Genomic DNA, 13,234 nt, shown 5'->3' on the forward strand with positions numbered 1-13,234 from the left:
TAGTTGGCCATACATTTGTGGGTCCAATTCTGGAGTCTCTATTCTATTCCATTGGTCTATGTGTCTGTTTTTGTGCCAATACCATACTGTCTTGATGATTACAGCTTTGTAGCAGAGGCTACAGTCTGGGATTGTGATGCCTCCCACTTTGGTTTTCTTCTTCAATATTACTTTGGCTATTCAGGGTCTTTTGTGGTTCCATACAAATTTTAGGATTGTTTGTTCTAGCTTTAAGAAGAATGCCAGTGCTATTTTGATAGGGATTGCATTGAATGTATAGATTGCTTTGGGTGGTATTGGCATTTTAACAATATTTATTCTTCCAATCCATGAGCTTGGAATGTTTTTCCATTTCTTTGTATCTTCTTCAATTTCCTTCATAAGCTTTCCATAGTTTTCAGCATACAGATCTTTTACATCTTTTGTTGGGTTTATTCCTAGGTATTTTGTGGTTCTTGGTACAATTGTAAATGGGTTTAATTTCTTGATTTCTCTTTCTGTTGCTTCATTATTGGTGTACAGAAATGCAACCGATTTCTGTACATTGATTTTGTACCCTGCAACTTTGATGAACTAATGAATCAGTTCTAGTAGCCTTTTGGTGGAGTCTTTTGGGTTTTCAATATAGAGTTTAATGTTCTGTGAAAAGTGAAAGTTTGACTTCTTCTTTCCCAACTTGGATGCCTTTTATTTTGTTTGGTTGTCTCACTGATGAGGCTAGGACTTCCAACACTATGTTAAATAACAGTGGTGAGAGTGGACATCCCTGTCATGTTCCTGATCTCAGGGGGAAAGTTCTCAGTTTTTCCCCATTGAGTATGATATTAGCTGTAGGCTTTTCACATATGGCTTTTATGATATTTAGGTATGTTCCTTCTATCCCGAATTTCTTGAGGGTTTTTATTAAGAAAGGATGCTGTATTTGATTAAGAAAGGATGCTGTATTAAGGAAAATGCTTTTTCTGCATCTATTGAGAGGATCATGTGGTTCTTGTCCTTTCTTTTATTGATGTGATGTATCACATTGATTGTTTTGCAAATATTGAACGAGCCCTGCAGCCCAGGAATGAATCCCACTTGATCATGGTGAATCATTCTTTTCATATGCTGTTGGATTTGATTTGCTAGTATCTTGTTGAGAATTTTTGCATTCATGTTCATCAAGGATACTGGCCTGTAATTCCTGTTTTGTGGGGTCTCTGTTTTTTGGGAATCAAAGTAATGCTGGCTTCATAGAATGAGTCTTAAAGCTTTCCTTCCATTTCTATTTTTTGGAACAGCTTGAGAAGGATAGGTATTAACTCTGCTTTAAATGTCTGGTAGAATTCCCAGGGAAGCCATCTGGCCCAGGACTCTTATTTGTTGGGAGATTTTTGATAACTGATTCAATTTCTTCACTAGTTATGGGTCTGTTCAAATTTTCTATTTCTTCCCATTTGAGTTTTGGTAGTGTGTGGGTGTCTAGGAATGTGTCCATTTCTTCCAGGTTGTCCGGTTGGCATATAATTTTTCCTAGTATTCTCTGATAATTGTTTGTATTTCTGAAAGATTGATTGTGATAAGTCCATTTTAATTTGTGATTTTATCTATTTGGGTCTTCTCTGTTTTCTTTTTGAGAAGTCTGGCTGGGGGGTTATCAGTTTGGTTTATTTTTTCAAAAAAATAGCTCTTAGTTTCATCGATCTGTTTTAGTTTTATTCTATTTATTTTATTTCCACTCTGATCTTTTTCTCTTCTTTTGCTGGCCTTTGTGTTTCTTTGTTGTTTTGCTTCTAGTTCTTTTAGGTGTGCTGTTAGATTTTGTATTTGGGATTATTCTTGTTTCTTGAGATAGGCCTGGATTACAATGTATTTTCTTCTTAGGACTGCTTTTGCTGCATCCCAAAGGGTTTGGACCATCCCGTTTTCATTTTCATTTGTTTCCATATATTTTTAAATTTCTTCTTTAATTGCCTGGTTGACCCATTTATTCTTTAGCAGGATGTTCTTTAACCTCCATGCATTTGGAGGTTTTCCAAACTTTTTCCTGTGGTTGATTTCTAGTTTCATAGCATTGTGATCTAAAAATGTGCATGGTATGGTTAATTATTTCATATTTATTGAGGGCTGTTTTGTGACCCAGTATGTGACCTATCTTGGAGAATGTTCCATGTGTACTTGAGAAGAATGTGTATTCTGCTGCTTTAGGATGAAAAGCTCTGAATATATCTGTCAAATCCATCTTGTCCAGTGTATCATTCAGAGCCATTGTTTCTTTATTGATTTTCTGCTTATATGATCCATCCATACCTGTAAGTGGAGTATTAAAGTCCCCTGCAATTACTGCATTCTTATCAGTAAGATTGCTTATGTTTGTGATTAATTGTTTTATATATTTGGGTGCTTCTGAATTCGGTGCTCCTGAATTTATAATTGTTAGCTCTTATTGATGGATAGACCCCATAATTATGATATAATGTGCTTCTTTATCTCTTGTTACTGCCTTTAGTTTAAAATCTAGTTTGTCTGATATAAGTATGGCTACTCCAGCTTTCTTTTGACTTCCAGTAGCCTGATAAATGGTTCTTCATCCCCTCACTTTCTTTTTTTTTCTTAATTTTTAATCTTTATTTATTTTTGAGAGGCAGAGGCACAGAGTATGAACAGAGAGAGAGGGAGACACAGAATAGTAGCAGGGTCCAGGCTGTGAGCTGTCAGCACAGAACCCGAAGTGGGGCTTGAACCCACGAACCATGAGATCATGACCTAAGCCAAAGTCAGACACTCAACTGACTGAGCCACCCAGGCACCTCATCATCCCCTCACTTTCAATCTGAAGGTGTCCTCAGGTGTCAAATGGGTCTCTTGTAGACAGCAAATAGATGGGTCTTGTGTTTCTATCCATTCTGATACCCCATGTCTTTTGATTGGAGCATTTAGTCCATTTACATTCAGTGTTAATTATTGAAAGATATGGATTTAGAATCATTGTGTTATCTGTATGTTTCATGCTTATAGTGATGTGTCTGGTCCTTTGTGATCTTTGTAACATTCCACTCACAGAATCCCCTTTAGGATCTCCTGTAGGTCTGGTTTAGTGGTGATGAATTCCTTCAGTTTTTGTTTGTCTGGGAAAATCTTTATCTCTCCTCCTATTCTGAATGACAGCCTTGCTGGATAAAGGATCCTTGGCTGCATATTTTTTTTTCCTATTCAGCACTTTGAATATTTCCTGTCACTCCCTTCTGGCATGCCAAGTTTCGGTGGATAGTTCTGCTACTACCCTTATGTGTCTAGCCTTGTAGGTTAAGGCCCTTTTGTCCCTACCTGCTTTCAGAATTCTCTCTTTATCTTTGTATTTTGCCAGTTTCACTATTATATGTCATGCAGAAGATCGATTCCTGTTACGTCTGATGGGAGTTCTCTGTGCCTCCTGGATTTCAATGTCTGTTTCCTTCCCTAGACTGGAGAAGTTCTCAGCTATGATTTGTTCAAGTACATCTTCTTCCCCTTTCTCTCTTCTTCTTCTTCTTCTTCTTCTTCTTCTTCTTCTTCTTCTTCTTCTTCTTCTTCTGGGACTCCTATGGTATGGATATTATTCTGTTTTATTGAATCACTTAGTTCTCTAATTATCCCCTCATGGTCTAGAATTTTTTAAATCTTTTTCTCAGCTTCATCTTTTTCCATAACTTTATTTCCTATTTCACTTATTCTCCCATCTGCCTCTTCAATCTTTGCTGTCACCACCTCTAGTTTATTTTGCACCTCATTTACAACGTTTTAAATTCATCATGACTATTTGTTTAGATCCTTGATCTCTGCAGAAATAGATTCTCTGCTGTCTTCTATGCTTTTTTCAGGCCCAGTGATTAATCTTATGACTACTATTCTAAATTCTTGTTCAGTTGTATTTTTTATATCTGTTTTGATCAACTCTTTAGCTGTCATGTCTTCCTGAAATTTCTTTTGAGGAGAATTCTTCCATTTCATCATGTTGTCTAGTTTTCTGTTCCTTATGTGTTTTAAAAGCTTGTTGTGTGCCCTGCACCTGCGAGCACTACTCTATTCACTGTCCAGGGCCTGACCCTTCACGAGGTGTTTTTTTTTGGAGTGTGTTACTTGCTCTCTGTTTTTGTGACTTTGGTTGCTTTAATCTCCCTACTCGTAGTAATGTTTTGGACCCTCCACCAGGTGTGCTTTGATTTTTTCCCTGCAGTATCCCTGGAGAGGAAAACAAACAAACCAACAAAAAACAAAAACAAACACACCAAAAGCAAAAACCCAGAAACACCAGTTACAAGTACACAACAGGGTGGAGGTGGTGCTAATGGAAGAGGCCTTATCCCATACAAAGAGAGATATGACAGGGGCGAGGAAAAAGAAAAGAACAGAAAATTGACCAGACAGAGAAACTATATGGCTTAATCCAGAGAAAGAGAGAAAGGAAAACAAAGGAGATGTAGAACAGGTATAAAGAGAATAGATTAAATATGTTTGCTTAAACACACCAACAACCAGAATAACCAGACTAGAGGAGGGAAGAGATAAGAAAATGGAAAAAAGGGAAAAAAATATATATAATAAGAATTGTCTGATAATTAAATCAGGAAAATGCAAAACTGCTGGGTGCATTGGAACTGGTGGCAGTGCTGGTCTGGAGGAGCGGCTGTCTAGTTCCTCAGCATCAATCCCGTGCCAGTAAATACCAGTTATCAGGCACGGAGGGGCATGGATTGGTGTAGATGTGTCCCGCCTCCACTATAGGCCTGCTGTCATTCCCTGAAGCCCCACTTGTTGGTGATGGGGATAAAAATGGCGACACCCCAGTCTCTCCTCTATGGACTGGGTGTCCCAAACTACTCTGTTCAGGCAGTCCTCACTGTGCCACTGGCGCAATCGAGGCAGTTTGTCCTGCTCCACCGACTCCCGTGCCTCCCTGGCACTTGACTGGAATTTAAACCCCAATGTCTTAAAGGATTCCGTTCCATGCCCCAATTCCAAGGAAGTGCCACTCCATGCCACCAGTATACAGTTTGTGGCTGGTGGGCACAGGCAGTCTTTGTCCTTTGAACAGTTATATATCTTCTTCCCACAGCCCTCCAGGGAGGGGATTGCTTTCTCCCACTGTGGACTTCGCCTCTGAACTAGTTGCTGAGCCTGGGGCTGGCTCCTCTCCTCCCCAGGTGCATGAACAGGGAAGCTGGCCCCAGTCCAGAGAAAGCCCTGCAGATAGAGATTGGATGTTTCTCTGTCCCAGCTTGACATTTCAAATGGGAATAGGATCACCCTGGAAACGAGATATCCCACTTCCTTTCCTCTCTGCTCCTGGAGACCAGCTGTTTCCAACAACCTCTGGCCCAGCATACATACAGACATTCTCCACTGGGCATCTTCCAATTTCCCAGGATTCTGGATGTTTATTTAAAAACAAATTTTTAATGTTTATTTATTTTTGAGAGACAGACAGACAGACACACACACACACACACACACACACACACAGATGGAGTGTGAGCAAGGGAGGGGCAGAGATAAAGGGAGACAGAATCTCAAGCAGGCTCCAGGCTCTGAGCTGTCAGCACAGAGCCTGATGCGGGTCTTTAACCCATGAACCATGAGATCATGACCTGAGCTGAAACCAGATGCTTAACTGACTGAGCCACTCAGGCACCTGCGGACAATCTAGATTTTAAAATAAATACTGTGACAAGAGATGAAGAAGGGTATTATATCATAATTAAGGGGTCTATCCACCAAGAAGACCTAACAATTGTAAACATTTATGCTCCAAACGTGGTAGAACCCAAATATATAAATCAATTAATTGCACACATACAGAAACTCATTGATACTAATACCATAATAGTAGAGGACTTCAACACCCCACTTACAACAATGGACAGATCATCTAACAGAAAATCCACAAGGAAACAGTGGTTTTGAATGACACAGTGGACCAGATGGACTTAACAGATACATTCAGAACATTTCATCCTAAAGCAGCAGAATACAAATTCTTCTCTAGTGCATGTGGAACATTCTCCAGAATAGATCACATACTGGGACACAAATCACCCCTCAACAAGTACAAAAAGATCGAGATCATAACATGCAGATTTTCAGACCACAACGCTATAAAACCAAAATCAACCACAAGAAAAAATGTGGAATGATAACAAATACTTGGAGACTAAAGAACATCCCACTAAATAATGTATGGGCTAACCAAGAAGTTAAAAAGGAAATTAAAAAGTACATAGAAGCCAATGAAAATGAGAACATCACAGCCCCAAACCTCTGGGACGCAGCAAAGGCAGTCATAAGAGGAAAGTACATAGCAATCCAGGCCTTCCTAAAGAAGAAAGAAAGGTCTCAAATACATAACCTAATCTTACACCTTAAAGAACTGGAAAAAGAACAGCAAATTAAACCCCAAACCAGCAGAAGACGGAAACTAGTAAAGATTAGAGTAGAAATCAATGCTATCGAAACAAACAAACAAACAAACAAACAAGCAAACAAAACGGTAGAACAGATCAATGAAACCAGGAGCTGGTTCTTTGAAAGAATTAACAAAATTGATATACCACTAGTCAGTTTGATCAAAAAGAAAAAGGAAAGGATCCAAATAAATAAAATCAAGAATGAAAGAGGAGAGATCACAACTGACACAGCAGAAATACAAACAATAGTAAGAGAATATTATGAGAAATTTTATGCCAGAAAAAAGGACAATCTGGAAGAAATGGACAGATTCCTAGAAACATATAAACTACCAAAACTGAAACAAGAAGAAATAGAAAATTTGAACAGATCCATAACCAGTAAAGAAATCAAATTAGTAATCAAAAGTCTCCAAAAAAATAAGAGTCCAGGGCCAGATGGCTTTCCAGGGGAATTCTACCAAACATTTAAAGAAGAGTTAACACCTATACTTTTGAGCTGTTCCAAAAAATAGAAATGGAAGGAAAAGTTCCAAACTCATTCTTTGAAGCCAGAATTACCTTGATTCCAAAACCAAAGACCCCCACTAAAAAGGAGAACTACAGACCAATTTTCCTAATGAACATGGATGCAAAAATCCTCAACAAGACATTAGCCAATTGGATCCAACAATACATTAAAAGAATTATTCACCATGATCAAGTTGGATTTATAGCTGGAATGCAGGGATGGTTCAATATTTGCAAAACAATCAATGTGATACATCACATCAATAAAAGAAAGGACAAGAACCACATGATCCTCTCAATAGATGCAGAGAAAGCATTTGACAAAGTACAGCATCCTTTCTTGATAAAAACCCTCAAGAATGTAGGGATAGAAGGAGTGTACCTCAAGATCATAAACATCATATATGAAAGACACACTGCTAATATCATCCTCAATGGGAAAAAACTGAGAGCTTTCCCCCCAAGGTCAGGAACACCGCAGGGATGTCCACTCTCACCACTGTTCTTCAACATAGTATTGGAAGTCTTCATCTCAGCAGTCAGACAACACAAAGAAATAAAGGCATCCAAATCAGCAAGGAGGAAGTCAAACTTTCACTCCTTGCAGATGACATGATGCTCTATATGGAAAATCCAAAAGATTCCACCAAAAAACTGCTAGAACTGATCCATGAATTCAACAAAGTCATAGGATATAAAATCAATCCACAGAAATCAGTTGCATTCCTATATACCTATAATAAAGCAACAGAAAGAGAAATGAAAGAATCGAACCCATTTACAATTGCACCAAAAATCATAAACCTAGGAATAAATCTAACTAAAGAAGTGAAAAATTTATACACCAAAAACGAAAAAAAGCTTATGACAGAAATTGAAGAAGACACACACAAAAAATGGCAAAATATCCCATGTTCATGGATTGGAAGAACAAATATTGTTAAAATGTCAATACTACCCAAAGCAATATACACATTCAATGCAATCCCGATCAAAATAACACCAGCATTCTTCGCAGAGCTAGAACAAACAATCCTAAAATCTTTATGGAACCAGAAAACACCCTGAATAGTCAAAACAGTCCCAAAAAAGAAAACCAAAGCTGGAGGCATTACTATCCCAGACTTTAAGATGTATTACAAGGGTGTAATCATCAAGACAGTATGGTACTGTCACAAAAACAGACACTCAGATCAATGGAACAGAATAGAAAATCCAGAAATGGACCCACAAGTGTATGGCCAACTAATCTTTGACAAAACTGGAAAGAATATCCAATGGAATAAAGACAGTCTCTTCAGCAAATGGTGCTGGGAAAACTGGACAGCGGCATGCAGAAGAATGAACCTGGACCTATTTCTTACACCATCCACAAAAATAAACTCAAAATGGATGAAAGACTTAAATGTAAGACAGGAAGCCATCAAAATCCTTGAGGAGAAAGCAGGCAAAATCTCTTTGACCTTGGCTGCAGCAACTTCTTACTCAACATGTCTTCAGAGGCAAGGGAAACAAAAGCAAAAATGAACTATTGGGACCTTACCAAGATAAAAGGCTTCTTGCACAGGTAAGGAAATAATCAGTAAAACTAAAAGGCAACTGACAGAACAGGAGAAGATATTTGCAAATGACATATCAGATAAAGGGTTAGTATCCAAAATCTATAGAGAACTTATCAAACTCAACACCCAAAAAACCAAATAATCCAGTGAAAAAATGGGCAAAAGACATGAATAGACACTTCTCCAAAGAAGACATCCAGATGGCCAACCGACACATGAAAAAATGCTCAACATCACTCATGATCGGGGAAATAGAAGTCAAAACCACAATGAGATACCACCTCACACCTGTCAGAATGGCTAACATTAACAACACAGGCAACAACAGATGTTGGCGAGGATGCAGAGAAAGAGGATCTTTTACTGCTGGTGGGAATGCAAACTGGTTCAGTCATTCTGGAAAACAGTATGGGGGTTCCTCAAAAAACTAAAAATAGAACTACCCCATGACCCAGCAACTGCACTACTAGGTATTTATCCAAGGGATACAGGTATGCTGTTTCAAAGGGGCACATGCACCCCAATATTGATAGCAACACTACTGACAATAGCCAAAGTATGGGAAGAGCCCAAATGTCCATCAACGAATGAATGAATAAAGAAGATGTGTTATATACAATGGAGTATTACTTGGCAATGAAAAAGAATGAAATCTCACCATTTGCAACTACATGGCTAGAACTAGAATGCATTATGCTAAGCAAAACTAGCCAGTTGGAGATAGACAAGTATCATAAAACTTCACTCATATGAGGAATTTAAGATTAAAAAAAATGAGCATAATGGAAGGGAAGCAAAAATAATGTAAAACAGGGAGGGGGACAAAACACAAGAGACTCTTAAATACAGAGAACAAACTGAAGGTTAATGGAGAGGTTGTGGGGAGGATGGGCTAAATGGGTAAGGGGCATTAGGGAGGACGCTTTTGGGATGAGCACTGGGTATTATACATTGGGGATGAATCACTGGAATCTACTTCTGAAACCATTATAGCACTATATGCTAACTAACTTGCATGTAAATTTAAAAAAATGATACATTTATCATGATGAGCATTGAGTAATGTATAGAATTAATGAATCATTATATTGTACACCTGAACCTAACATAACACTGTGTGTTAACTACCCTGGAAATAAAATAATTTTTAAAAAAGGATTTTTTTTGTTTATACCTTTTTTTTTAGTAATTAATTTTTTTTAATGCTTATTTCTTTGAAAAAGAGAGAGAGACAATGAGAGAGAGACAGACAGACTGACAGAGAATCCCAAGCAGGCTCCGTGCTGTCAGCACAGAGCTCAACTCAGGGCTCGATCTCACGAACTGTAAGATCATAACCAGGGAAAACTAAATAGTCAGACATTTAACTGACTGAACCACCCAGGCAACCCTTGTTTATTCAGTATTTTAAAGATGTTAATCACTGCCCTCTCATGTGCATTTCTGCTAATGAGGAATCTATCAGAATCCTTGTCATTGTTCCCCTGAACCAACTGAGTTTCCTCTCCACTGGCTTTAAACTGTCTCTTTTTCTCTGCCTTAAACAATGTGGTATTCATGGGGGTTTTGTGTAGTTTTTTTTCTCTATTTCTTGTGCTTGGGGTTCTCAAGAGTTTGGAGTCTGGGGGCTCCTGGGTGGCTCGGTTGGTTAAGCGTCCGACTTCGGCTCAGGTCATGATCTCACGGTCCGTGAGTTCGAGCCCCGCGTCGGGCTCTGTGCTGACAGCTCAGAGCCTGGAGCCTGTTTCAGATTCTGTGTCTCCCTCTCTCTGACCCTCCCCTGTTCATGCTCTGTCTCTCTCTGTCTCAAAAATAAATAAACGTTAAAAAAGAATTTGGAGTCTGTTGGTTTTGAATTTTCATGAAATTTAGAGCATTTGTGGCAATAACTCATCAAATATTTTGTTTACCTCCACACCTTCACTCCCTGGGAACACAATCACTTGTGTATCCATGGCTGAGGTTTCCTACACTCAGTGCTGCTCTGCTCACTTTAAAGTCTTTTTGTGCCTTTTACTCTGCAGAGTCTGTGCTGTGTCCTCAGTTTCCCTCACATGTCTCCTCCTCATGTCACCTGCTAATCTCAGCCCTTGTGTTTGCAGCCTGAGATGTTGTCGTTTTCATCTCTAGAAGTTTGATTTGGGTCCTTCAGTTTTCTTTTCTGTCTCCTCTTAGCATTTCTATCGTTCAGACTAAATTTGGATGAAAGTCTGCAACATCATCCTGACTTCAACCTCCAGCCTTCTGTCCTTCCTGCAGCTTCCAGACCTGCCACTCTATGATTGCATGAACCATTTCTCAATGTCATTGTCTCTCTCTCCCACTGTCTCTGTGCATCACAGATAAATATACACAGACATGTACATGATACACATTCTTTATTGGATCTATATTCTCCAGACAATACTAAGTAATGCACCTTATTAGCTATAACTCTTTGTTTATTAAACTGGTTTTATTTTAGAGGTCTCTTTAGGGTTCACAGTCCTCACCTCCTGTCGTATCAAAGTACATCCCATTGACATGACATCACTCACGTACATGATAAGGACGTCATAACATGGTCTCCTCTCCCCTATCAGTTTTGCTTCTCACTGTCAAATGTTTTATTTGTACAGCCATTACAAATCAAACATATTGCTGTTATTTTCTTTAAGCACTTATCTTTTATAGACATTAACTAATAACATTATTATTAGTTACATTTATGTAGAAATAATTCCTGATTTTTTTTTATATTTTTGTGTAGCTGCCCATTTCCTTTTGTCATCCTTTCCTGCTGTCCAAGGGGGAATCCTTTCCTATTGCTTGTGCTGAGGGGCTGCAGGTGACCCATCCTGTGAGGTTTGCAGTCTGAAAATGTTTTAGGTGCTCTTCAGTTTTCAATGACGTTTTCACTGAGTAAAGATCAAAGCTGATAGTATTTTCTATGAGGATTGTGAAGACATTGCTCCCTGTTCTTTTGCTTACATGACTGTAATGAGAAATGTGCTCCCACCATGAAGTTGGTTCCTCTATAGGGAACACATCGGTCCTCTCTGGCTGTGAGAAGGTCTGCATCATTGGTTTGTGGCAATTTCATTACAATGTGTGTTGTGCTGTCTCTCATGATCCCTGTGCCTCAGTATTGTTGAGCCTCTTGAATACATTAGTTCATGTGGTTCACCGAATTTGAAGCCTTTTGCAGATTACTTCTTAACTAGTTTGTTATTCAGTCTCGGTTCCTTCCCTGCTCTCCCTTTGCTCCTACACTGCACACCCTCTGGGTGGCGTGAAGTTGTCCTACAGGTACCTGACTTATATTCATATTTTTAAGTGTTTGGCTCTGTTTCATTTTAAGTAGTTTAAATTGCTTGACATCAGATTCACTCTTCTCCTCTTCTGCAGCATCCTATCTGCTGTCAATTTATCCAGTGTATTTTTAAATATCAGAGCGTTTCATTAGGGAGTTCTCAAAAGGTTTTGTCTTGAAAAATGCCATCCATATCTGCTCCTCACAATTCATTCAACCCTTCACCCACAGTAATGGAGGAAATCTAGTTCTAATTACTGTTTACGAATCCTCTGCTGATCCACACGGTGCAGAGTCTGTCTGGAGGGTGAAGAGTAAGGGGACAGACTCCAGACCTCAGATCAGGAGACCTGGGCCAGGCCTACCGATAGCTTTATGCACAGTATTCTTGGGGCAGGAGGAGAGTATGACACAGATGGGGAAGGGTTTGTGTCTCACTTCCCCATCTGCCTGTGTCACTGTGAGCATCACTACTGATGTCATAAGACTAACAGTAATAGTCAGCCTCGTCTTCGGCCTGGGCCCCGCTGATGGTCAGGGTGACTGTTTTCCCTGAACTGGAGCTAGAGAATCGGTCAGGGATCCCTGAGGGCCGCTCACTATCCTTATAAATGATCTGTATGGGGGCGCCTGGGTGGCTCAGTCGGTTAAGCGTCCGACTTCGGCTCAGGTCGTGATCTCGCGGTCCGTGAGTTCAAGCCCCGCGTCAGGCTCTGTGCTGACTGCTCAGAGCCTGGAGCCTGTTTCGGATTCTGTGTCTCCCTCTCTCTCTGACCCTCCCCCATTCATGCTCTGTCTCTCTCTGTCTCAAAAATAAATAAACGTTAAAAAAAATTAAAAAAAAATGATCTGTATGGGGGCTTGACCTGGCTTCTGCTGGTGCCAATTGGTATATTTTTTCTCCATCATATCTCCAGAGCCGGTGATTCTAGCCATCTGTCCCAGGGCCACTGACACTGAGGGTGGCTGAGTCACCTCACTGGAGGCCACGAATCCTGAAAAGACAAAAGAGGAGGGGTTGGCATGGGGTTCAGGGGATTATTCCAGGGACTCAATACTGAGACTGTGCCAGTCTGAGCTCAGGGTTCGGTTCAGGTACAGCTCAGGTCCTGTGGGGGCTGGGCGTGTGCAGGGTCCTGGGGACAGCACCTGTGCAAAGAGTAAGGAGGGGGAGCAGGAGAGGGGTCCAGGCCATGGTGGAGATGCCCAGAGCTCTGCCTCCTGAGACCCACAACACTGCTGGGCTCCACCCAGCCTCTCTTATTGCCTTCCAGGTCCTTGGGACTGTGACTGTTAGTACTTATGCAAATCTCCTCCATTTCTAGGGCTCCTAACTGATAAGCCACTTGTGAGGTCAGAACATGTGACTGAAGGGGGGAGCCCCAGCTTCCTCCAAACAGCTCTCAGGTCAGACCACCAGCCTTGGCCTTCAAGGTGTGGAATCACAG

At 40.1% G+C, this 13,234-nt stretch overlaps 3 protein-coding genes and 3 gene segments (V, D, J or C); all 6 read right to left on the reverse strand.

Moving 5' to 3' along the window:
• The window catches only part of LOC102968706 (immunoglobulin lambda-1 light chain), a 718,086-nt gene that overhangs the window by 186,199 nt on the left and 518,653 nt on the right, over nt 1-13,234 (reverse strand). The gene's annotated exons all lie outside the window — the stretch shown is intronic.
• LOC122232563 overlaps nt 1-13,234 on the reverse strand; it is a 1,057,381-nt gene that overhangs the window by 168,190 nt on the left and 875,957 nt on the right.
• The window catches only part of LOC122232564 (immunoglobulin lambda-1 light chain-like), a 586,739-nt gene that overhangs the window by 158,162 nt on the left and 415,343 nt on the right, over nt 1-13,234 (reverse strand). The gene's annotated exons all lie outside the window — the stretch shown is intronic.
• Nucleotides 1-13,234, reverse strand: part of LOC102959445 (immunoglobulin lambda-1 light chain-like) — a 480,152-nt gene that overhangs the window by 144,741 nt on the left and 322,177 nt on the right. The gene's annotated exons all lie outside the window — the stretch shown is intronic.
• Nucleotides 1-13,234, reverse strand: part of LOC102964473 — a 277,151-nt gene that overhangs the window by 134,969 nt on the left and 128,948 nt on the right.
• On the reverse strand, nt 12,256-13,058 carry LOC122232578. The segment is given in 3 exon segments: nt 12,256-12,397; nt 12,631-12,781; nt 12,936-13,058. Coding segments are annotated over 3 exon segments (321 nt in total).

The sequence above is a fragment of the Panthera tigris genome, chromosome D3 (assembly GCF_018350195.1).
Source record: "Panthera tigris isolate Pti1 chromosome D3, P.tigris_Pti1_mat1.1, whole genome shotgun sequence".
Lineage (NCBI taxonomy): Eukaryota > Metazoa > Chordata > Mammalia > Carnivora > Felidae > Panthera > Panthera tigris.